Here is a 27,505-nt window from a genome sequence, read left to right on the forward strand (position 1 = left end):
CCAGTCTGGGGCAATTAGAATTGTTCTCGGTTTTTCCACCCTTATTTTGAGCAGTACCCTTGAAATGAGTGATAGAGGGGGAAAGGCATAGACCAAGAGGTTTACCCACTGGAAGGATAGTGCATCCACTTTCCAGGCCTTGATATGAGGTTCCCTGGTGCAGAATTTGCTGCTACACTGACCGCCTCAAAAAACTCCAGCTTTACTCCGTAGCATATCCCTTACTCCGAGGTGATCTCTGCCTAACATATAAAGCTATGTCAAACCCAGAGCTGTTGGTCATGCTACATCTAAAGAAATCCAAATTCCTCTGAGCTACATGCTCTAGGGACTTAAACCTTGTCACCACAATAAACAGGACATACTGGAGGGCTGGATTCCTGTCTCAGAGACTTCCCATACTCTGAAACAGGCTACCCATCTATGTCAAGCAAAGTTCTTCATTAGCACTCTTCAAGAAAAATCTTGATGAGTGGATGGGAAATAGGAAATACACCCCGGGGATCACTTCTGTGTCTTTGCTTGACAGTGGCACAGGAAAATAACTTTCTTGGGTGGCGTAAGACAAGGAACCTTGTTGGTTAGGCTTACGTAGGCCCTTGGGCCGATAGCTTAGTACCTACCTATGAACCTATGATTGGAGTGGGAGGCTAAGAGATCCACCTTCAGGGTGCCCCATTTCTGGGTTACAAGGATGAAGATTCTGTGGTCTAGCTGCCACTCATGTGGGTCTAGCAGGTTTCTGCTTAATTTGTCTGCCAGAGAGCCTGTCAGGAATTGTGCTAGCAAGTGTAGTTGCACGGCTGAGGCCATGTGCCAAAGGGTCATGGCGAGCCTGCAGAGAAGATAAGAGTGAGTTCCTCCCTGCTTGTTGATGTGCGACATCACTGTGGTGTTGTCTGTTATGATCACTAGAGGCCCCGAGGAGAGTAGGGGTCTGAAAGCTGTCAGGGCATGCTGAACAGCTAGCATCTCTTTTTGGTTGAAGTGCAGATGTATTTGATTTGGGCTCCAATGGCCCTGAATGCACCTACCATCCAGGTGTGCACCCCAGGCATAGTCTGATGCATCTGTGGTGAGGGTCTGTGCAGTGTGGGTTTGTGAGAAGGGAAGTCCCTTATTGGGGTTGCATGCTGCTGCCCACCAAAGGAAATCTTTCCTTAGACAAGGTTTCATAGGTATGATAGTTTCCTGGTCTTGAGAGTGTTGACACCAAAGGCTTTTTAGGTACCACTGTAGTTTCCTCATATGCAGTCTGGCATATGGAATGAGTAGAATGCAGGAGCCCATAAACCCTACAGCTTGCAGGATTTTCCTTGTGGATAACTGGGTTCTGTTGGCTAGTTGAGAGAAGTAGCCTGTCAGGTGGGCTTGTTTTTCTGGAGTAAGGAATGCCATCTGGGATGCTATGTCCAGGCTTGCACCCAGGAATACAGCTTTTTGTGTGGTACTAGTTTTGATTTCTTTTCATTGATAGTGTACCCCAAGGAGGTCAGTAGGTCCTTTACAAAGGTCAGGTGCTTTAGCAGCTTTTCCTGACTGTCTGCCTGAATCAGGCAGTCATCTAAGAATCGGTAAATTTGAATATTTCTTTGTCTGCAAAAAAGCAATGGATGGAGCCAGGCATTTTGTGAAAACTCTGGGAGCAGTGGATAAGCCAAAGGGAAGTGCAGAGAACCGAAATTCCATAGATCCTGCCCTGAAATGTAGATATTTCCTGCAAGATTCCCTGACTGGGATGTGTAGGTAGGCCTCTTTTAGGTCTAGGGTGGCTAACCAAGCATCCTTGGAAAGCATAGGAAGAAGCTGCTGGAGGGTGAGCATTTTGAATTTTAATTTTAGTATCACCAGAAAGGTGTTTAGAATGGATAGATCGAGGATTGGGCACCAGGTGCCCTCTTTTCTGGGTACCAGGAAGAGTCTGGAATAAAAACATTGGCCTATCTGGTCTGCAGGAACATGCTGTATTGCCCTCATGGAGAGGAGGGAAAGGACTTGCTTTTTGGCCTCTGCCCACTTGTTTGGAGGAAGATCTGGGATCCCTCTTGGGGTTGGCAGAGTGTGGAAATAAAATCTGTATCCCTGGGACACTATGTTGAGGACCCATCGGTCGTTGTTGATAGAGGCCCAGTAGGATGGCACAGTGGTGCTCTGGTTTCCTCCCACATGCATCTGGAGCGTTTCTCTCCAAGCCTCTGCTGAAAATTGGCTTTGTTCCAAGTCAGACTTTCCGGTTAACAAATGTTAAATAAATAAATAAATTGTTTGTATGGAAGGAGAGTTTTCCTCTTAGGGGTACAGGCAGGTAGCAGAGGTAAGGGATGGAGGTGTAAAGTCATTGTGAGTTCTTACCATAAGAGGGTGGCTTAGCACTCCCTGTTTTTGAAGAGGAGGAACTCCATTGCTTAGATCTCTGCATTACCTGGGGTTGCTGCCTGGGGGGGGGGGGTCTGTTTCCCCTGGGTCTGGGCTGAGCTGGCCTGGAGGGGACCGGAAAGGACAACTGCTTGGAGGAGCAATGCCTACTGAACCTCGGAGGCTGGACCTGTAGAAAGCCTTTAACTGTCTGCACAGATTTAGCTTTTTCTTCCATCTTTTTTAAGACTTCTTCTGCCTTGGTGCCAAACAAATTGTCTTTGTTCAATGGTGCGTCCAATAATTTTGATTTGACATGGTCTGGCAAGGTCTGTTCTTTAAGCCAAGCATGCCTTCTAAGGACAGAACCAGTGATTGCTGCCTTGCAAGATGCTTCTAGGGCATCAAAGCCACATTGAAAGGTGTACTTCGTAACGTGGCTTGCAGAATGCATAAGCTCTTGTAATTCTTTATTTTCTGCACAAGCAGGAAAGGTAGATATTTTCTGTTTTAGGAGTTCCATAGTATGTTGTTGATATTTCAGCATGTGGAACTGACAGTTTAGTGCTCTAATAGAAAAAGTAGCAGAGGTGTACACTTTTTTACACCATCTGTCTAAAGCTCGGGAATCCCTGTCTGATGGAGTGGGATTCTTAGCTGAGGTTGCTTTCATTTCTTTAGGTGCTTGAGAGATGATCTCTGGGTCAGCAGTAGGATTTTTGAAAAGGAATTTGCGAGAGTCAGGGACTCTGTAGTACCTTTCAAGTTTCCTGGGAGCAGGAGGAAGGGTGTCAGGAGTCAAACTGAATTCCATAAAAACATCAACAACAACAGCCAGGACAGGAGCAATGGCCAAAGGTCTGTGCTGGGGTAAATATAAGAATTCTGAATCTCTGTATTGACCGAGGATAGTCCTGACATTCGCATTGGAAATGCTCCCTTAAAGTATGAAGGGTTTCTCCAAATAAAAAATCCTTGGGTGAAGAGGCAGAAGGAATGGATTCCTCTGCATCAGAATCCTCATAAGCAGAGACAGGTTGCATGTCTTCATATTCAGAAGCATTTGAGATTGAGGCAAGGAAGTAGGTGCCTGAGCTTGGGTCATTTTATTTTAGGCGTAATTCATACCCTGGGCCTTAAAAACTTGGTAGTTTTAGAAAGAACTGAAAACGCAAAAGAAGTCGGTTTGTGTCGCGTATTGGTAGTGCAAAGTATTTCCTCGGAAGCCGGTGCCTGCTCAGCAGCTCCGGACCCATCCAAGGTAGAGACATCCGCAGGATCCTTAGTCAAAGAAGAGTCTCGTGGCATACTGGACTCCGAAAGGGTCTCGGTAGAGGCCTGCAAATCCGCAGAAGAGGGCATCAGGGGCTGTGAAAGCAGCTCACTGAGGACCGGAGAACTGACGACAAGCTTAACGGAAGAGTTGGCGGTGGTTTTGGACCTGTATGGTCTGTCTCTATCTTTATCCTTAACTCATTCACTCCAATGGAGCTCATGACGTTTGCACTGTAACTTCCAATGGGGGGAGCCTACGCCATTTGACAGAATCAAATTATGTCCTCACATTTTAAACAAATGTTCACATCTCTGGAACCACAGAAGTTATGAAAGAAGTATAAATAGCCCACCCTTCAGCACAAACTATTTTTATAGTGGCAGTATTCTTTAGGTTCTAGGTCTTAAACTGAATTTTATAATCCACAGTAAACACAGTAACTATTAAGTTTGTAATATTTTATAAACAACTTACAATATTCTCAGCAAACACTCAGGTTACGCACATACTGTCAGAGCATTTTATTCATCTAGCTGCGAACTTTCACAAAACTAGGGAGTTCTGTCTGTGTTACTTGGTTGTTGAGATATTTAGAAAAATGTGAAAAGTATATCTGTATAAATTAATACCATAAAAACAATAGTTAATATCTCTTTACCTGCATTAGAGAGAGGTCAAATATTAATGCAGTTGAGTTTGTCATTGTATAAGCTAAATCTTTTAAAACCTCGTACATACCATGGTTTTGGAATTATCGATGCAAATATCAACAAGCAATATTTGACACCTAGAGGCGTCAGTAGAAGTAAACTGCAGATGCACCTGGAGGCGTCACTTGGATGTAATACGTTAAGTTTTTCGGAAGATCGTTAGTCAGATGGCTTACCAAAACCATATCAGAATCGAGGACTGAGAGCGAAAATATCTAGCTACAATAAGGGCCCAATGACGTATAGTTCTGGCGTTGAAAAAAGCAAAGAAGCGACAGCGAGGGACGTCGTGATCTGGGCCTAAACAGGTGATGCAGTAAGAATGAAGTCTCGGTGTGGTATTTGCTTTCCACAGGCAAGACAACTGTTAACTTTTTCTGACATCGGTTAAAGCAAGAAAAAAGGATCCCCAACAGGGTACTTAGCTTTAGAAGACTTCATCTTCAGTTTGGAAATGAAAACTCAGGTAGCAGCCAACTGGCACTCATGTGAACTGCTTCTGCTTTGGGCTCCTTGGCAAGAAAGACTGATGTAATGGCGTCGGCTGCCTGATTTTATACCACTGACAACCTGATGTCAGTCCTGGAGCGACAGCAACTGATGCAGAAATACTAAGCCTCTGGTATTCGGGCCGACTGAAGGCTACCCCTGGCAGGATAACCCAAATGTGATGACTGCAACAGTGAAACATGAAGAACATCTGCAGTTATCTGGCATCTACCAATCCCCATGGGTGCCAGTTAACTGAGAGTTTACTGTATATTAAACACTGCAGTAAACAGTGAAACTAAAAATTCACATAACACGCTAATATTCATTAATGAAAAAATCATGTGCAATTTTAATATGAGGATTAACAGGAAATTAAATTAACGGTAAAAATAAACTTCAGAATGTGAGAGATGCTCCAAGGTCTCATATCCAACACTATCATCAGGAAACTTATTGAGACTGGATGTATCCCATATCGTCTGGTGGTTAAACAGCAGCTGTATAAATTCCACAAGCAGCAAGCAAGCTGCAAATGTAATTCAAGAGTCTATCAGGGTATAGTCCTTGTACGCAGACATTATTGTGGTTTTGAACAGTTTCAGTTTACCACAGAGGAAATGCAATTTGAACATATACTGGCTTGTTTCAGTTCATTGTGATTTAGCTAACTAGAAGCAGTTTCGCATTTTTATCACATACATTAATCTACACATTTATACTTCTGCTACTTGCATGAACAGAGTCAATTGACAATCAGCAACAAAACCCACATATAAAACTGCTTTCTTAAACATTTACACTGACTATTCTAAACACAGGTGTTGGTTATTTGTTTAACTCTTCTGCTATGTACTTTCTTGACCCAGGTCACAGGTGAATGCAATCCACTTAGTCCATTTATTTGCTGAACAAAAGAAGAGGTAAAAGCAAACTATTTCTGATGTAAAAAATCACTTTATGTCTATGTTGCTTTCAATTTGTGCATTGATGTTCCTTCACTGCTTATAGGCTGCCTCACGAAATCATTAAAATGGTTTATCTAAGTGAGCACATTTCTACCAGAGTATTTCTTTATCAGACCATCCCAAATAGTACAGCATTTCCTGTAGACTACTCTTCTCAAGGGCTTAATTTCTGGAAATTTTTCAAAATGACATACTGGCAGTAGTATTTTGCTTGTTCGATACATTTCTCCCCACCTGCACCACAAAAGTGCATGTTACAGTTTGTTCCTTCTATGTACAGCTTTTAAAACCTGTATTTTCCAGGGGTGTTTTTTCCCACATTACTGTAACAGTTCACTTTATACATATGACATCCTGCACAGCTGGCTTGGCCTAATACAGAAACACTGCACTTTACCTGGCCTTGCGTTTCCGGACTCTTCTTTCATGCTCGGCCTCTTCATAATAGTATTCATTGTGGCTGTTGTCTCGCCTTCGGGCAGCGGCTGCAATCATAGCACGAGATTGGGCTGTGGTGTTGTTAGCAGAGTTTTCTGAAGTACATGGAAAATATAAACAGTGTGACTTCGAGAAAGTTAAATAAGACAATTAAGGCGATACAGCAGGCAAGCAGTGGTAAGAAATTTGGGCAGAAACCAAGAACTGATTACAAGCCCAGATCAACTGTCTCTACATGTACCTCTACATCAGTACATACAAAGTTCTTCAACCATCTTGCAACATATCTTAATTCCACCCTCCCATGGTAAACACATAGAGAATTATTATAAAGCCAACCTGTGTGAATGCAAAAAATAAACTGATAAACAAGGAACATTTGTTCTGTTACTTACACCTCAGAAACCTTGACTCATATCACTCACTGAGCCATGCCCAACACCCAGTCCCGACTCAGCATCCCTAGACCCCACTATTCCACTTTACATCTCTCCAGAACTTACAAACATTAATACATTTTCCCAGCACAAAAATTCAGTTACCCACTACCTTCTCTGCAAGTAAATGCTTTTAATGTTTTCTCTGCATCCATCTCATCTAGACAATCTACATTGCATTTCAGGCCATGAGTCTTTTAACTGAGTATGAGCTTTCAATAAACTATCTATCTACTGTAACAGCCAGTGCTTCTGAGTGCTACCAGAGAACACAAGCAGTTTCAAATCTTCAGCTTTGAACACACCTTAATGTCCTCCCCATCACAGCAGGAGAACATGTCTAGTTGTTACAACCTCCCCAAACATTTCTCACCTTCTGAAAGGGAATTTGGTAGGTGTGAACAGTAGCACAGTCTTACCCTCTCCGAGTGAGTAGACTTTGAATCCGGACATTTTCTTTGAATGAAGCACTTTTGGTATGTTAAGGAGTGCTGGGTTGTACACTGTGAAATCCTGGTAGTATTTTTCCAAAATCCACACTGCAGCTTGTTGAATACTGAAATGAAAGGAGGAGAAAGCTTTCAGATAATGACTACTCACAAAAGAACTGCTCATCTGACTGTAACAAGACTCGAGAAATGTATGTTACATCACAATTTGACACAGCAACAAAAATCTAAGTATTTCAGGCCATTAAGTGCATTCTGCAGTCTTACTCTACTTTAAATTAAGCAATGTGCACTATTCAGTTATATATATCTTTAACTCATAAAAATGATAGGGTTTCTTTATTATATAATGACATACAAAGTGGTACAATTTATTTTGATACTGTAAGGGTGACCTAAGGAAGTTGGACAGACATGTATAAAAATGATGCAATGGTTACAAATTCCATATCACGTTTTGAAATACATAAGTAGAAAATACTAAATAGCTGCTCAATTAGTCTATCTGTGGGAAAGGCAAAAGAAAAAAAAGTGAATTACTGTACTTTTAAGTGGGCATCTGAGAGACACCTCATAAAGAATGCTGTACAACCACAGTCAGGGCTCCAACTTAAGGAGTCTTCTATCTTGTTTTAGTTTATCCCTCTGTCTGCAGTCCCTAGCCTATTAATTTTGTATCCACATAAACAAAACACAAACACCGCCTTTCAGAATTAAATCTAAATATCAAGTACATGCCATTACACCCTTGTTTAATTGTTCCACTTCATTCTGTTAATATTCTTTGACATACGGTTAACATTAATCTCTTTGTGAGAATGCTTTAATGTGATTTTAGCTTATTTCCATAACATTTACATACCTTATGTTATGACAGAACAGTTGTACACTTTTTTTCTCAAATATTTGTTTTATTAAATTTTTCCATAATATGAAATCAAAAAGTGATATACAGTACAATAGAAGTTGTTGATGTTACAATTTGCATAGCATGAGCAAGTTATTAAACTAGGTTTACACCCCGTAATAAAATGTTTTCAATTTGGCTAAAGTTAATAACATAGGAAAACCATGAAGTTATGACTGTGTTATGGTACAGTCAGGAGGTATGAATATAGAAAGGCAATTAATCTATACATTTTGGTAATACAATAAGAGTGTATCTTGATGCACAACACCAACATGATACACGAAAAAGTTAAACTACTAAACATATATACATATTTACAAAAATATCAGCTTAGTTGACGCTGTTACTACTCTTAACTAAAGAGAATGTTTAATAACTTTATGTATTTTCGCATACTTGGCCATTCATGATAAAATATCAATTAAAGTTTTACAGTATTTCTGATAATATGTTTGGTTCTTTTGACTTTTGGTATACAGCTTCTTAGCTAATACATGTTTTTAGATATGTTCTTATATTCTGTCAAAATAAGTTTGGATCTGTCCATCCAGTTTTTAGCTATGTAAAATTTTAATAATGCACATATTGTTATAGTGATGTGTTTAGTGAGGCTATTATTATTGTTCTTGAAAATATGTCGTATCGCTGTTTCCCATGATAACATAGATTTTGAGTAGCCTGCTTTTTCTTAGAGGAATCTCAGTGAGCACCACAGTTTATAAACTTTTTTGCAGCTCCTGAAGATACATAGAACATCAGCTTCTTTATTAGGACAAAAAGGACAATAAGATGACTTAGATGGATTAAATTTGTTAAGATGGACAGGTGTATGGTATAGATTAAATTCGTTAAGATGGCCAGGTGTACAATATGGATTAAATTTGTTAAGATGGACAGGTGTATGGTATGGATTAAATTTGTTAAGATGGACATGTGCATGGTATGGATTAAATTCAAGATGGACAGGTGTATGGTATGGATTCAATTTGTTAAGATGGACAGGTGTATGGTATGGATTACATTTGTTAAGATGGACAGGTGTATGGTATGGATTAAATTTGTTAAGATGGACAGGTGTACGGTATGGATTAAATTTAAGATGGACAGGTGGATGGTATGGATTAAATTTAAGATGGACAGGTGGATGGTATGGATTAAATTAGTTAAGACGGATAGGTGGATGGTATGGATTAAATTTGTTAAAATGGACACGTGTACGGTATTGATTACATTTGTTAAGATGGACAGGTGTCCGGTATGGATTAAATTTGTTAAGATGGGCAGGTGTATGGTATGGATTAAATTTGTTAAGATGGACAGGTGTATGGTATGGATTAAATTTGTTAAGATGGTGTATGGTATAATGGACAGGTGTATGGTATGCATTATTGAAGACCATGATCTGAGTGTATATTAGTTTCTTAAATGGCATCAGTTTTATGGTGTTTCCAATGGCTAATTCTTCCTGATTTTCTGTCAAGTTACTGCATTTTTCTTCCCAATATTTTGAAAATATGATTGTATTTTGATATTTAATTTTAGTTATTAATTTATATGTGTTTGAGAGCATTTTCTTTTTGTAGCAACTTTTGAATTTGCTGTGCTGTCTTGATATTTTGCTCATTTACAATAATATCCTTAGTTATTGTGTTGATAAGTATAAGATTTGTTTTATTATCACATTACATTTATTACTTGCTTTAAGTATGTTCTTGATGTTTTCCATTGATATGTTTTGTAAGTGGTAGAAGTCCCATATTGTACGAATTTTTATTAATGGATGTTTATCCAAGTTTAACATATAGTTTGCTATTTTTATATCAGGATTGTTGTGTATTGGTTCTAAAAGAATAATTTTATCTTTCAGTTTTAATGATATTAGTAGTTTCTTGAAAATCTCACACGTATTGATTAGAACTGGGTGAATATTTAATGTCTTAAATGTTTCTTGATTTAGGAAGGGAATCGCTTTTCGGTTAATTTTAGATGGAATAATATTTTGGTGAAATAATTTAATCCATAATGGGTACCATTCATTACCCAATGGATCGTAGTTAGCTATTTAAATAATGCGGCTAGCATTAATAATTTCATGGTACAGTTGGAAGTCTGGAAGACTTGGACCTCCTTTTCCTTTTGGGAGTATTAGTTTGTTGTAACTAATTCTTGTACTCTTCGGGTACCATATGAATTTTGCTGGTCGAACTTTAATTTTATTAAAGAAGGTAGTTGGAATTTTCATGAAAATGGCATTCATTTGCTATACAATTTTAGGGAGTATGTTCATTTTGACAACTGAGGCCTTCAATAAAGTAGAAAGTTTAAGCTTTTCTCATTTGCTAATGTTGCAGACTATAGTGGTCCAAGTTTTAAATACGTTATTAATCATATCTGATTGTGTATGACTAAAAATTATACCTAAATATTTCAAAGTATATTCCACTTTTATATTAGTCTCTGGAAAATAAAATTCCTTATGACCTAGGGGATTTATTGGATAGATAATTGACTTATTAGGATTAATCGCATAGTTTGATACTTGGTAAAATCTTAGTTTCCATAGACAATTTCTACCAAGATCAGTATTAGGGTATTGAAAGTAAATATTTTGGTCATCTGCAAAGGCTGTGTATTTTACTTGGGTTTTTGATACTGAAACAAGATGATGGTATGTTCTCTGACTAACTAGTAGAAGTAGTGCTTCTCTATAGAAATTGAACAGGTTTGGGGAGAGTGGGCATTCCTGTCTGGTGCCATTAACAATTTTTGTCAGGTTAGATGTTTTCTTATTAATATAAAGTGTTGTAGTTGCCTTATTATACAGTGCTTTGATTATTGTTATGCATTCTTGTGGGAATCCAAATTGACAAAGTATAAAAAGGAGGAATTTTTGATTGACTCTGTCAAAGGCTTTTGTTGCATCCACTGATAAAGCATATTTAGGGGATTTGTCCTTAGTGCATAGGTGGGTTAAGTGCATGAATGGTTAGCGTATTATGACTCATAAAGCCTAGTTGCTCAGGTGAAATTATAGATGAAGCGACTTTCTGTATTCTATATGCTACAATTGTTGAAAGTATGTTCAAATCTATATTTATCAGAACAATGGGTCTGTAGTTGTTTGGTTTTGGGATAAATATAGTCTTGGAATTATTAATATAAAGGTCTGATATCCCAAATTCTATTATATGGTTGAATTTTTAAAAGTATTGGTGCTAATTGTTGTTGGAAGTGTTTGTAGAACTCTGCTATATACCCATGAGGACCTGGAGCTTTCCCTAGTCTTAGCTTTTCAATAGCCTTTTTACCTCCTCTACTGTTAATGGGAGCACAGTTGTACACTTACAGTTAAAACTCAACATGTTATGAGGTCAAAAATCTGCATTTTAATGGCAGCTTCCTCCACCCAAACTATATAAAAGCTGGCATGCAGACTTGTATACCATCTTCCAGTGAAACGTCATGTTTAAAATCAATGTTGCACAAAGAGTGGAAGAAAGACATTTCAAAAAAAAAAAAAAACAGTAAAGCAAAGACTTGTACAATGACAGCAAAGTCATGCAAGTACAATCACTGTAAACATTAGATGTTTTGGTTTCTAGGATTAATTACCTCTGCAATATAATTCTTTATCTGTGGAAATTATTCACAGACAGGCATACACCCATCTAGCATGACTTGACCAGAGCTGTACTCCTCCCCTGGTCCAGACTGATAGGCCAATGTCCAGCTAAAATAAAGAGTATGGTTCTCAAATTGTAAACCCCTTGATGGCCTCATGTTTTTGCTCCTCTATTTATTTATGTATGTATTTGTTGACTGGGAAAGTCTGATTGGGCAGAACCCATTCTGAGTGGAAGACCGGAGAGAAAAGCTCCATCACAGTACATTTATATTAACAGGTGAATTTCAGACAGTTCTCAGAAAAACAACAGTTACATTTTTCATGAAAAAGAGACAGTTACAAGACAGGTGAAGAATTTACATCAACAATTATAAGTCTACATTTCTTGCAGCTGTAAAATCTTGCAAGAATGAAATGGATTGATATTGCAGAATGGAAAACATTGTAAAGAAGTTTAGTGTTCTTACTTTTCACTAAAGAAAGGTTTGCAAGGAGTTCAATATATGTTATGAAGTAAGTTATAGAATTAAATAGGAAGGGAGATATTAGTATTGTACAGGTTTGTAAAGAGTTCAAGAGATCTAATGAAGTTAGTTATAAAATTATGTAGGAGTAGATGGAAGATGTTAGTATTGTACAGGAGGACAGTAGTAATAGCATATGAGTAAGAGGGCAGTGTCTAGGAGTAGTTCTGTTTAAGCTGCCTGTTCCAGACTAGTGTAACTTGAAGGTTTATAACTTAGGTGTACAGGGGATGCATGACAGGTAGACCAGTGGACGGGGCAGTTAGAAAAAGACAAAGATGAGAAGTGTTGTTTAACGTGGGGGGTGAAAAGTGATGTATTGATTCAAGCGCAGGCTGGAAAGCTTTTGTGGGTATAATGATTCAAGTAGAGGAGGGCAAAAAGTTAATGATAAGCAATATTGCATTCTCACTAGAGGTCTCAAACTTGTGATGAACAGAGATGTTAGGAATGATGGACCTTGAAGCCAGGGGTCCAAAAGTCAGCATATTCAAACAATAACCATTTGATTTTTTTTTTTTTTGGGGGGGGGGGGGTCTGTGACTTGATTTCTTCCTCTAAGCCACCTAGGGCAGTGTTGAGGTGGCAACTGCTTCAAGGTAGGGGGTTGGGAGCTTATACCAGCTTATTCTACTAGTTTTACACACACACACTAAACTGTACAACTGTGATCAAGTGACAGTAAATCTGTTGTGAAATGTAGTCTAAATCCTCTCACCAAATTGCCACCTTTTGCCTAAGTACACCTTGGATGTTTGACTGTGATCTAGGATCAGCTTTAAGCAAAATGGCACTCTAGGTGAAGCGTTCCATGCTCCCACCCCTGCTGCCCACTGCTCCCCTTATTCACATTTCACAGTGCCTCTCCCTCCCCAGTTCATCCCATCTTGGTCTCCCCACACCATACAGATTATAGCTTTTTCCACTTTTTGTTCCCACATTTTGACATACTCATCACATTTTTTTTTACATCTTTTCAACTCACTGTAACAGGCCAAGACTAAACTGCAGTAATTGTGGAAGAAATAACAGGTTTTTAGATGCTTTTTAGAAGCTTTTTTCATAATATTTTTAATCAGTGATGGCATGAACAAGAATCGTAATTAAGGAAGGAAATCCACTCTTATTCTTTCTCTGCATACTTTAAACACACCCCAACTGGCCAAGAGTGAACTATAATAACAGAGGAATAAACAGATAAATTAAGCTGGGGGTCTGGAGACACAAGGCCTCCAAAAGCCATATGTCTTCTAGCTGTGCTGATATGCTTGTTTAGAGTTTTAACAAGAATTAACAAAAAAAAATTCAGTCTTACTTTTCAGCATCCACTTCTGCATTCTTTCAATAATGACTACAATTGTGGAATATTTAACTGAATTAAGCCAAGCGTCTGGGGTTTGCTAGGTCCCCAGAAGACATGGGATTACTGATGCTCTGGGATGCACTTTATTGCTTTTTTTCCAGCTTTAAATTCAGTGGTGGTCTAAGTAAAAAGCACGAGAAACCAAAGAAATTTGGTATTATTTGTTTCTTTCAAGAAAGAAATAAGCTGTATCTGACAAAATAGCAGTTCATACAAACTGCAAAAAAAGGTAAACACTTGTGTTGCATGTAGATATTGTATCTAGGAATAGTGCTGCCTCCCTACTCCCCCTCCCCACAAAAAACATGATAGTCAGAGTCTGTTTCTTTTTCTGGTGTTAGATTGGACAAAAGGGGCATCCATAACTGTGGGCAGTACACCGGCATCAAACTCCTATCACACTGCATGAAAGTTCTGGAGTAATTGATAAACGGATACGTAGAACAGTTGAATGTAAGATGGGAGATGAGTAGTTCAGATTCAGATCAGATGTAGCACAACTGAACCGATGTTTGCAGTGAGACAGATACTTGAAAAGAAGCTACAGATGAGGAGAGAGTCTAACTAGCCATTCCTAGACTTGGAGGAATCACATGACAAGGTCCCAAGAAAGCTGATCTAGGCAGTACTACGGTGGTCTGACGTCCCAGAAACATTGGTAGAATTAGTGCAGGCTACATACAAGGACCCAATGGCTCAAGTACGAACAGTGTTTGTCCTCACAGAGGGGTTCTCAGTGGGAGAAGGTGTGCACCAGGGTTCAGCTCTGAGCCCAATGCTGTTCATAATGGTGATGGACTACATTAGCAAACAGGTCAGAGGGGACAGATCAACAAAGTTGCTGTATGCAGATGATGTGGCATTACAGGCAGACTCTGATCTAGAACTTCAGCAAAGGATAGGAGAATGGAATGCAAAACTGAAGCCACATGGGATGAAACTAAGCACAGATAAGACAGTGGTAATGGCAGCAAATTGTGGAAATCAGAAGAAGCTGAGAATACAGATAGAAGCAAAGACAGTGGAACAGGTAAACAGCTTCAAGTATCTAGGAGGAGTGGCCAAGGAGAAGGGAAGTCTGAATGAAGAGGTCGTAGATAGAATTAGAGGGGCTGCAGCCAACTGGCATAGTGTGTCAGGTGTAGTCTGACAGAAGAATGCCAAAGAAGCTGAAAAGTAAGGTGTACAAGACAGTGGTGCGACCAGTACTACTGTATGATACAGAAACTTGGGCAGTAAAGGCAGAACAGTTGAAGAAGCTAGAGGTCATTGAAATGAAATGCCTGAGAGTGGGGTGGTAGGATGCACACTGTGGGACAGACGAAGAAATGAGGACATAAGGCAGAAGCCAAAGTAGCTCCAATTGCAGAAAAGATTAAAGAGAAATGATTACAGCGGTTTGGACATGTGCAGAAAAGCAGAAGACAATCTGGTGAGGAAGATTTGGGACAGAAAGGAAGAAGGTAAGAGGAAACGAGGACGTCCAGCAAAGAGGTGGATGGATTGTGCGAAAGAAGATCTGCGACAGTCAGGCATGAGTGCTTGAAGAAAGCAGGAGTGTGGCACTGAATAGAGAGAGTTGGCAACAGTTAACACAATACCCTGACCCCATGTAGAAAAAATGGGAAAAGGGGGCTGCTGATGATGATGAAAGTCCAGGCACAAACAGCCAAACAGCCACAGTCGTGTAATTCAAGTGGCTGCTCTCAGACATATACATCATGTATCCCTCACCCGCTACCCAAAAATATGAGCTACGTTCTGTATACTAGTCTAATGCCAGACTGGGATGAAACTGAAAGAACAGAACACAGTTACATATTTCAACTTGCTGCTGTCTCACATATACAAACAGCATACCTTTTTATGCCCACCCCCCCCCCCAAATACAGATAACCTGTATACATATGACAGCTGACTGTGAAAAAAATTAAAACAAATAATGGTCACACTAATGTACCCTGTCTTGTTGCTCCGAAGCAGTACACTGCCCTAAAAAGCTATACTGATCCTCTATGCAACGCTCTAAGGTCTGTGAGGAAAGGTGAAGAAATGAGGACTACATCATTACCACCACCCACCAGCTACATCTACCTTTGGTGCAAATCTCTGACCATGGTCAGTTTTAGACTGAGGTTCAGGGCAGAGGCCACTACTAACCCTGTGTCAAAATTAACTTAACAGACTGAGGCATAAGGGTCACCAGACCCAAGAAGATCTGAGGGTCCGGCTGTTTTGTAATGCATCTTACATGCCTTATTTATGAAAGATAATGACCTGCTAATTGCTCTTCCTTTTTTTGTTCAGCTGTTTAGAGAGTCATGTATGTGACCAGCAATATTGTGTTTCCTGAGATTTAACCACACACACAAACGCAACCAGGTTTATTGCAAGATACACAAACACACGCACAGTATGCTTATCTGCAGGCAAAATGGAGGAATGCCAATCCTCCTACATCATGTCTTTGGGTGATGGAGAAAACCACTGCACAAGGATTAACCCACGTGGAGAACACGTAGACCCCACACAGAAGAAACCACATCCAAGAACTCAATTAGAGCAAAGAACTAGGAGATATCAAAGCTACTCAATGCATGAGTGATCAGTTACTTCCAAACAGTTACCCTGTTTCTGCTAGACCACCTAAGTTGGCCATCGAATACTGATGCTTATAATGCAAATTGGAAGATAATGAATCCCTCTGGGCCACAGTAGTGTCTCTGCATGTTGCCTAGAATGTTACAAAACAGCAGTCTAGCTGTGTCCTGCTGCTGTAACATTCTGAACCTTCTCAAAGTCAAAACAGAAAGGGTAGTGCAAAAAACTGCACGGTAGTTAACCAAATTAAAGTGGACTGCTTCTCATCTTTAATTTAATATAATGCACTAATAGTAGTACAGTAACAGCAACACGTTTTATTTATTCAGTGCTGACAAAAGGAAGAAAATCACTAACTGTAATCTCTTTGGCAGTCCAGTATAAGCATCCACCATCTCACAAGATTGCTAAAAATAATCTCCACTGAGGAAGAAATGCACCTCCCAACAATTCCACATTCCACTCCATTCCAACCCCCCATGCTTACTCAGATAAAGTCTTGTCGGTGATAGTTGCAGCCAAATAGCATGCAGTTCGATGCTTTTATGCTGCCTAATCCAGAAGCAGGACTGCTACATTCTCCACTGGGTAGCGTTATTTTTATGATTATCACTCGGTTTCTGTCTTCCTTTTTAATTAAAGGATAGCATATTTATCTACATTCTGCTAAATAACACACTCTGCAATAAATATACATACAGAGCTAATCATCACACAGCATTTTTAAAATAACTGTCCAAAGTGCTCTGTATCAAAGCAGAATTGCTTCACACCTGATTTACCAGCACTATCCCATGCAGAGACAACTCGCAGCCCAGGAGGAAAATCTGACTGCATAAAATAAATACATGTTTTATATTAAAACTGTTGGACATGGCATAGCGTTTCTTGGAAAAAATACTAAATGCAATTTTGCTGAAAAAATAAAGAGTGAAAAATAAAGAAATAAATGAAAAACATACTCAGAATTTCCCTCCGCTGGAATAGGCTTCCAATCCATGTGAAGAAGAGATCTTCCATAACACTAGTCAAGCATAACCTGGATCAGTGGATGGGAAATCAGAATTCACTCCAGGTCTAACATCTTATGTCTCTGATGGACAGAGGCATTCTGTACATCACAGCATGGTTTACATAAACCCCTTAAAATAACCCGTTAAGCTCAGATTAACAGTAACCATAACATCCTTCAGCTAACCTTAACCCTAACCCTAGTCCTACCTTACATACATACTCACACAAGGTATACTGCATTTTGCTAATTCCCCTGATAAAACAGCATTCCAGCACATTGGAAATTTGCAGTAAATGTTCCAGACTCATTTCCAAAGTCTGATACTCAAGAGGTTCCTATTAATTTTTCAAATCTTTCAAAGTTCGAATGTCATATGGTCGACACCATATGATCGAACTTTAAAAAGTTTGAAGGTTAAAAGCAATGGCTCCGTATGGCGCAGAATGGGAAAATTTCCCTTTTCTGCACTGAAGTGCGATCTTGGAGTTGGTATATCTAAGTAGGGGGTGAGGGGTGCAGGGGCCCCCTGCTTAGGGCATTAAGGTAATTTTTTTTTTTATTTTTTTATTATATTTTTGAAGTTTCAAACCTTGAATATATAACAGAGACCCGAGTTCAACACAATGGCAGGGACACTGGAGCACATAACTACTTATGTCTTTGGACATTATTGATATGGAAATTTTGAAAGGACTCGTTTGACTGGGCACATTTTGTTTTATCAGCTTTCAGCTTACTGACTCCTGAGAGCTATAAAAACAGTACAGCTGTTTTTGAACTTACCATAACAGTTGATGTCCTGCTAATGTCTCACTGACATTCAACTGAGAAATGGAAGAGACAGTACCGATCTACAAAGAAAGAAAGAAAAGAACTAGGGAAGAATGGACAGATGAGGGGATACAAAATGAGTAGGTGGAAAGAGCACTATGACAAATGAAAGAGGAAATAGGGCGGGGGCCAGACTGGATCCTCCAAAGATCCTAAATAGGACTGCTGGAGTTTTGGCAGCCCTGGGAAGGGCTATTCTAACAGAACCAGAGGTGCAGCCATGCATTCTAGAATTGTATATCAGGTTTCAGAATGCTGCTCTCCACCACACTTGTCCCACACATCATGTGTACAACCTGAAACTATATGATGACAGCCAGAGAAACCACTCTACACCAATCATCCTAAACTACTATTTAAACAAACACAAGTGAAGAAAGAAAAGGATCGGTTTCAGACTCAAGCACAAGACTTTTGAGGTGGGTATTTTAAGACGGAGAGAGCCTGGGTCAAGTCCTTTACACAAAGGAGGCTGGGGACCTAGGAGACCCCAAAAACTCTGGGCATTCAGATGGCCTGTGGTACATTTTGTGGCTTACAAATGAAATGCAGTTTGTTAATTTCACTTTTTTATTGTTAACCAGAGGATTTATGCATATAATGAAGAAACCATTGCGTGTCATGTCCACTTGTCCATCTTTAAGTATTCCTTTAAGAAGAATAACCAAGGTTAAATACACATTTTTTAACATTTATAAAATTGCAGGTGTCAAAGTTTATTGTTCAATGGCCACTTTAGGGAAGGACATAAAGGAAAGAACTGAAGATCAGAGCATTCAGCCGTCAATCAGGAAGACAATAATCACAGTTAAGCTGCCTGCATTTCTCATCAGATCTCAGTGCTTAAGAGCTCACTCACTTTTAAAGCACACAGTTGTAAAATTCTTGCATTTCTCACCAGTGTTGTTAAATTCATTTCTACAGCTTTTATCTGCATTTCTAACAGAATGTACAGCTGAAGGAACCTCTAATAAACTTTAGCACCTGGGACTGTTCTAGGTCTCCCTGACATGCACACGCAGGTACACACACACACACACACACACACACACACACACACACACACACACACACACACACACACACACACACACACAAACATATTTTGTGTACATATACACATATACATAGGTTCATAGGTGTGTACTGGGCTAATGGCCCTGGAGCCTTTACAAGCCTAGCCCATAGGACTACCCTGACACCGTGCCACCCAACCTTACTTCCTAGTGCCTCTGTCGAGTAGAGCCACTGGAGTGATCCCCGGTGTGAATTTTCTATTTCCCATCCACTCATCAAGATTTCTCTTAAAGAGGGCTAGTGAGGTGCTCTGCTTGACATGTATTGAAAGTCTATTCCACAGCATGGGCAGTCTCTGGGTTATGAACCTGTCCCTCCAGCATGTTGTGTTGATTGTGGTAATGAGGTTGAGGTCTCTGAAGCGTGTGATGCGGAGGGATTGGGATTTCTTTAGATGTAGCATTTCTAACAGAGCTGGGTCAGACATGGCTTTGTAAGTCAAGCAAAGATCTCCTCAAAGTAGGCGATATGGGACAGAGAACAGCTGGAGTTTTTTGAGTCTGTCCATATAGGACAAATGTTTAAGGCCTAGGATCCTATTTGTGAGGTACTTTTGTGGCCTCTCCAGTTGTTGGAGGTATCTAGTGAGGTACATGCCAAATGGGGCATTGTACTCGATGATCGGCCTAACGAGGGAAGAGTATAGGGAGACAATGACCTCCTTCTTCCTGCATGCAAAACCCTAAGTAATGAGATGTGCCATATAGAAGGACTTTCTGACCACAGTGGCAATGTGGTGGTCAAAAGAGAGGTTGCTGTCAACCTGTGTTCCTAGATCTCTTATAACGCCTTCTGTGTTCAGTGGACTACCACTGATGTGGTAATTCAAGGGAACCGGCCATTCTGTAGGATGTCAAATTCACTTGGGGAGTTAATAATGGCTCCCAACTTGCAATCATCTACAAACTTCATCAGCCAGAGTCCCTTCATGTTGGCCTGGACTTCAGAGAATTAGATACCAAACAAGAGAAGACCCAGGACCGAACCCTGTAGGACTCCACTCGTGACTGGTCGACAGTCTGACTTGGAGTTAGCTACCTTCACACTGTGGGTTCTATCTGTGAGCCAGTTTGCAACACACCTAGTGATATAAGGGTTGATGCCTAGCTTAGTGAGTTTTTCTATGATTCCTGAGTGGGGAATGGTATCAAAGGCCTTGGCCAGATCAAGGTAGGCTGTATGAACCACCTTGTCTTCATCCACAGCTTATGTGACTGACTCAAAGAATTCGACCAAGTTGAGCAGGCATGATCTACCCTTCACAAAACCAAACTGTGTGGGATCCAGAGTTTGGAGATTCCCTATATAATTGTTTATTAGGTCCATGATGATGCATTCCATAGCTTTAGATATCAGACTCATCAGGCTAATGGGGCGATAGTTCCCGATGACTGTAGCAGTGCACCATTTGGTAGGGACAAAGCCTGAGTTGAGGCTGTAATTGAACAGGGCACACAAGTGAGGTGCCAGTTCACTCTGTAGTTCATGTAGAACACAGCCAGGGATATTGTCAGGTCTCAGAGAAGCTGTGTTCTTGGCCTTGGACAGTGCTGTTATAACCTGTGCAGCAGTAATACTGGGTGTCTGGCAATCTACTGGTATTGTGATTGGTCCTTTGGGGGGGGGGGTAAAGTTGGCACTGAATCTGTCGGCCAGTATATTGACAATATCTGTTGGCTCGGTATAGGAGGTAGCATTGGGCAGTAGCTCAGAGCAAATCTAGGTATTGCCGTGGAGATTCTTTACATAACTACAGAAGGCCTTATGGTTGCCTTTACTATCTGCTGCAATTCTGTTTTCATAGCTAGCTTTAGAGGATTTGATGAGGGATCTCAACCTTTTGTTGAGGCTGATAACGGAGTTTTTCCAGTCTTGGGACTTCATCTTATTCCACATCAGTTTCCTCCTTCTCTTGTAGAGTTTGTTTATGACAGGGGACCACCAGATTGGCTTCTTTTTTTTTTTTTTTTTTTTTTTTTTTGAGGAGAGCATCTTGGTTCTATTGGGTATAGCGAGATCCAGGCATTTGTGTATGTGTTCGTACAATGCATTGGTGTATGATTCAGCAGTCATGCAACTATTCTCCACTTGCATGGGTGCTGTGAAGTTAGCCACCTCTGTTTTTAGGAGCCCAAAGTTAGCTATGGAGAAGTTTTTCATGGTGGTTACCTTTGTGGGGGGTGGAGGTAGGAGGGATATGGATTTTCAAGGTGATTAGTTTGTGGTTGGATATAACCAGGGAGGAATCGACTATGGTGTAGAGCAACGGTCGGTACATGTTAGTAATGACCAGGTCAAGGATGTTGCTACCTCTAGTGTGGGTGAGAATTAACTGGTCCAGAGCATTAGAATTAATGAATTCCAGAAAGTGTTGGGCAAGTGTATTGGTACATGAGTGTGAGTCTTGGGACGTGTTTGGGGACCTATAGTAGGCTATGACCTGAATCACTGTCTTACCCAATATTAGCTGCACCTGAAGTATCTCAGATGCTTTATGTTGGGCTACCAGTCTAGAGGTGTGCACATCCTTTATGAATATGGAAACACTACAGCCTTTGGAGCTTCGGTCCAAGTTCTGGGGCCAAAAGGTGTGGAATGAGTTATAGCCTGGTAGTGCAGGGGTGCTTTTTGTTGCATTGAACCAGGTCTCTGTTACAGCACAAATGTCGATGTTCTCCATTTTAAGGAGTGCTTCGAGCGAGTGTATTTTGAGATTTAGACTTTAGTGTTGATCAGCATGACCCTCAGTCTGCATTTATTTGTAGCTCTTATGGTGGTAATTTGGTCTTTGGAACACTGCCTAAAAAAGGCACTATAGGGGTGGCAAGAGCCTTAGCTGGTATCTGGAAGCCCAGGGGTAACAGAATCAGGCCATCTCTGGCAAAGCATTGAGGTCTGTCAATTACATCACCCCAGGCAGACAGATAATGGAGCCCCTTAAAATGACACCAGAAAAGTACAGTTTTGTACCTACCATAAATGTAGATGTTCGAGGATCCACATTGCTGCAGTCCTAACTATTGGGTAGTCCGCTGTCCAGTCGGCCCGAATACCAAAGTAGGCTGACGCCGGCCACGGCGCATTAGACTGACGTCAGTACGTCAGGGTACTAATGCGCATGACCGACGTCATATCCTCAGTCTTTTCTTGCCCCAGATGTCAGAAGACCCTAAAAAGACAAGGCCAAAACCAAAACACCAAACATACCTGCACCAAAAATATATACAATATATACAAAGGTACCAGAATATAACCTCACCAACACAACCACCCCTAAACACAGAGGGAAGGAGGGAGGGTAATTGGACTGCAGCAATGTGGATCCTCGAACATCTACATTTATGGTAGGTACAAAACTGTACTATGTTCTTCATTCCACATTGCTGCAGTCCTAACTATTGGGTAGAATCCCAAAGCAGAGGTAAGGGAGGCTGGCAAATCATAAGGAAGCAGGAGCTGATAACATGCCTTGCAAAATAGCTGTGGCAAAACCAGCCCTAGACTTAGAGTAGAGAGGAAGGTGGTAATGCTTAGAGAAAGTATGCACTGAACTCCAAGTAGCTGCCTCCAAAATATCCTTAGTTGCCACCCCCCTTAGAAATGCTGTTGAAGTGGCAGTAGCCCTAGTGGAATGAGGCCTAATCCCAGCTGGAATCTCTTTGCCATGATGGGAATAACAAAATGCAATGCAAAACCCAATCCACCTAGAAATAGTTTGTTTTGACACAGGCTTGCCCTGCGAACTCAAAGCAAAGAAACAAACAACTGCTGAGACTGCCTAAAATCCTTAGTCCTGCTTAAATAATAACGCAATTGCCTGTGTACATCTAAAGTGTGCAAAATCTTTTCCCTTTATTTTGGGGATCTGCATAAAAAGTAGGCAAATGAATAGTTTGGTTTAAAGCCACACTAGAAACCACCTTAGGCATAAAGGAAGGATTAGTACGTAATGATACCCTATCCTTATGAAAAATCAAAAAAGGCTCAACCGCCATAAGGGCCTGCAACTCAGAAACCCTTCTAGCAGAAGTAATGGCCAACAAAAAAGCAGTCTTCCATGACAAGTATTTCAGTTCAGCAGTAGCCGCAGGCTCAAAAGGTTGTAGAGTAAGTTTCTCCAACACAAAATTGAGGTCCCAAGCAGGAGTAGGAGCTCTACGTGGGGGTCTTATATGCTTTGCCCCTCTAAGAAATTGCTTGAACAAAGGATGTGAAAACAATGGTGGGTCACAATCATAGTGAGCTGAAATTGCTGCAGCATGAATCTTAATAGAAGAGAAAGACAAACCTTTGTCCAATAACTCAGTAAGATATTGAAGAGCCACACTCAAATTAGGCTCAGAAATCTCCAAATTTTTTGCTGCAGTCCAAAACAAAAATCTCTTCCATTTTTCTGCGTACACTTTCCTTGTACTAGGTCTTCTGGCTTCCATAATCACATTTAAAACTTGTTGAGGAAGCTGAGACCTGCTGTCCTTCAAAACAGAATATGCCAGGCTGTTAGATGAAGAGAGTGAAGCTTGACATTGAGCAGACGACCGTCCCTCTGAGACAACAGGTGTGGAATCAAGGGTAAAGGCCATGGAGGCTTCCTTACCAGACTCCTCAGTAATGGGTACCAGTGCTGCCGAGGCCAATCTGGAGCTATTAAAATCATCCTTGGCTTGTCTTGTCTGACCTTTAGAAGCACCTTTGGGAGAAGAGGCAGAGGTGGAAAAGCATACACATGAAGATTTTTCCAACTGAAAGAAAGAGCATCCACTTTCCAAGCTGTGTGATGAAATCCTTCGTGCAAAACTTTGGCAGCTGGTGGTTTAGTGGAGAAGTGAACAGATCTATGTCTGGAGTTCCCCATGACACTGTCAATGTTTGAAATACATGAAGATCCAGTTTCCACTCGTGGGGATCCATGATTTGTCTGCTTAACACATCTGCTAAGGAGTTCTGTGCTCCCGGCAGAAACCTTGCCTGAAGAGTTAGTTGCAAACTGAGCGCAGTCTCCCATAAAATCATTGCTTGTCTGCACAATGGGTAAGAATGTGTTCCCCCTTGTTTGTTGATGTACCACATGACAGTTGTGTTGTCTGTTAGAATCAACACCTGCCCTGGAAGAAGTAACTCCTTGAAAGCCATTAATGCAAACTGGACTGCTAACATCTCTTTCATGTTGATATGTAGATGCTGTAGTCTGGCAGGCCACTTGTCTTGTATCCACTTTCCATTTAGATGAGCTCCCCAAGCAATATCTGAGGCATCTGTCGTTAGAATCTGACTTGCCTCTGGCCGGGTCACAGAGAGTCCCTTGTTTAGGTGACATTCCTGAGCCCACCACAAAAATTCCTTTTGAATGCAAGGTATTATTTGAATGACAGTGTCCAAATCCTGGCAGTGCTGTGTCCACAGATTTTGAGATACCATTGTAGCTTCCTCATATGCAGTTTGGCATTGGGAAGCACCAGAATACAAGATGCCATGAACCCTAAGGCTTGAAGGACTGTCCTTGCAGTCAGCCCGGACTGAAGAGATAGGTGATGGAAGTAACTGGAAAGATTCTTTTGTTTGTCCGGGGTTAAAAGGGCCATCTGGGCTGCTGTATTCAGTCTCACACCCAGAGAGCATATGTCTTGAGAGGGTACTAGTCTGGACTTTATTTCGCTCACAGAATACCCTAGGCATCTTAGCACTGCTATGACATATTCCAAATGCTGTAGAAGGTCTTCCTTTTCACGAGCCAGAATCAGGCAGTCGCCCAAGTAAGGATAGATTTGAATTCCTTTTAGCCTGAAGTAAGCTATCACTGGAGCCAGAACCTTTGTGAATACTCTGGGCGCAGTAGATAAGCCAAAGGGCAATGCAGAGAACTGATAATGAGAATTTCCAGCTCGAAAACGCAGATACTTCCTGCAACTTAGTCTTATTGGCACATGAAGGTAAGCTTCCTTTAGATCTAAAGTTACCATCCAGTGATCTTTGCCCAGCAGAGGTAAAAGTTGTTGTAACGTCAACATTTTGAACTTGGGAATGTCCAGATAAGTGTTGAGGATAGATAAATCCAAAATTGGTCTCCACGTGTTCCCCTTTTTGGTACTAGGAACAGGCGAGAATAAAATCCTAGGCCCCTTTCTGGCACAGGAACTGACTGAATAGCCCCTATTTGGAGCAACAGAGAAATTTGCTTGTGAGCCTCTGTTCTTTGTAGAGGAGGAATGTCTGGCATGCCTTTGAAAGGAGGCAAGGTATGGAAATAAAACCTGTAACCGTGGTGAATGATATCCAGAACCCATCTGTCTTGGGTAATTAAATCCCAATTTTCTTTGAAAAGAGACAGCCTTCCTCCCAAAGGTGCTGCCAGGCGAGAATGTACTGGCAGCTGAAAAGGCAGGTCATTGGGTCTGCTTACGAAAGGACTGACCCCTGCCCTCACCAGAAGTCTGAGCAGGTGAACTCCCTGTCCTAGGCCTAAAAGAACCTTGAGCTCTGCCTCTACCACGGCTAGACCTACCCCTAGACTGGGAATCATAAGCAGGATAAGTCCACCCCTTAGCAGGCCAATTTCTACTAAACTTCGGAGGCTGCACCTGCAAAAAATCCTTAACAGTTTGCATAGACTTAGCCTTGTCCTCCATTTTCTTTAAAACTGCTTCCACAGGCGAACCAAACAACACATCAGACTGTAAAGGAGCATCCAAAATCCTTGTCTTAACATGCTCAGCTAAGTTCTGATCCCTCAACCAGGCATGCCTACGAAGAACAGAACCAGTAGCAGCCACCCTCGAGGAGGCCTGCACAGCATCAAAACCACACTGCAAGGAATGCTTACCCACCTGTTCAGAAACATGAACTAAATCCTGCAATTCTTTACACTCAATACCTTCAGCCAGAGCATCCACCTTAGATTTCAATTGTGAAAGGAGATAATTCTGATATTTTAACATATGAAACTGACAATTCAACGCCCTCATGGCTAAAGTGGAAGAAGTATACACTTTCTTTCCCCATCTATCCAAAGCCCTTGCCTCTTTATCAGGAGGAACAGGATTTTTAACCACAGAAGCCTTCACACCTTTAGGCCCCTGAGAGACAGTTTCTGGGTCTGCCCTAGGACTCTTAAAAGATACTTATGGGCTTCAGGCACCCTATAGTACCTATCCGGTTTAACTGGGGCAGGAGGCAAAGAGTCAGGATTCAGGGAAGCCTCTGCAAAAACATCTTCTACCACATTCAGAACAGGAGGTATAGCTAAAGGCCTATGCTGGGGTAAAACAAGAATTCTCTAAGCCTCTTCCTGGAATCAGAGAAATCTTGACCTTCCCATTTAAAATGCTCCCTCATGGAATGCAGAGTCTCTGAAAATGAAAAATCCTCAGGAGGCGAAGCTGAAGGAGTAGAATCATCCACATCAGAATCAGAATAAGGAGGATACTCCTGCAAGTCTTCAGCCAAGACTCAGAAGCCTCCGAACATTGCTCAAAACTCTCAAACTCAGGTTCCACCCTAGGCCTCTTATCAGGAGGGGGCATAGAACCTCTAATCATTGTAATCAAATCCTCTGCCATTTTAGCATATGCTTCTTAGGCAAAGACCCTGAAACACTCGGAGAAAACCCCACTGGAGCAGAAGCAGACCTGCCACTAAAGGAAGCCTTAGAAACAGAAGGCGAGGCCCTAACCACCTTAGGAAGAGAGGGAAGAACAGCCACCTGAGAAGCCCCTTCAGGCTGGCCTACTTCCTGAGATACATCCTGTAACAGTAAAGTTTCTCCCTGAGACTCCAAAGAAACTCCTGGCAGAACCTCCGGCTCCACTGAGCCTTCTAAAGAACCGACGTCCGGGACTGTCGGTTCTTCCACTCTAGGCTTCCTGCTTTGTCCTTGCGCTTTTGGCTGAAGCGGGCGTTGGAGCATCCGACGGCATTTTATAATTACAACGCTTCCCAAACACTAACCTGGCACAGTCTAACCTTCTCTTAATAGTGCGTTTGTTAAACCTAGCACAAGAGCGGCATCCAACAACGCCGTGCTCAGGCCCTAAACAAGGTATACACAAAGTATGGTAATCCCTATGAGGTATCTGTTTCCCACAAGAAATACAGTTATTCACTTTTTCTGACATCCGTTAAATACTGAGGCAAGAAAAAACAAAATATTCCCCAACGGGGTACTTAGCCAACTTTGATTCGGTCTGAAACTCTGACTTCAGAAACTTTCAGAACGCCAACCTGCACTCGCAAAAACTGCTTCTGCATCGGACCATGCGGCAAAAAAGACTAAGGATATGACGTCGGTCATGCGCATTAGTACCCTGACGTACTGACGTCAGTCTAATGCGCCGTGACCGACGTCAGCCATATACTTTGGTATTCGGGCCGACTGGACAGCGGACTACCCAATAGTTAGGACTGCAGCAATGTGGAATGAAGAACATCTTAGCAAGTTGTT

The 27,505-nt window shown here is 41.2% G+C and overlaps 1 protein-coding gene across 1 annotated transcript in view; it reads right to left on the reverse strand.

Moving 5' to 3' along the window:
- VANGL2 (VANGL planar cell polarity protein 2) overlaps positions 1–27,505 on the reverse strand; it is a 405,349-nt gene that overhangs the window by 70,872 nt on the left and 306,972 nt on the right. The window contains exons 5-6 of the mRNA XM_044058935.1: positions 7,093–7,229; positions 6,196–6,331 (exon numbers count right to left, since the gene is read on the reverse strand). Of these exons, the coding sequence (XP_043914870.1) occupies positions 6,196–6,331; positions 7,093–7,229 (273 nt within the window). The remainder of the gene's footprint in view (positions 1–6,195; positions 6,332–7,092; positions 7,230–27,505) is intronic.

This window comes from Protopterus annectens, chromosome 17.part0, assembly GCF_019279795.1.
Source record: "Protopterus annectens isolate FY-2018-M chromosome 17.part0, PAN1.0, whole genome shotgun sequence".
Classification (NCBI taxonomy): domain Eukaryota; kingdom Metazoa; phylum Chordata; order Ceratodontiformes; family Protopteridae; genus Protopterus; species Protopterus annectens.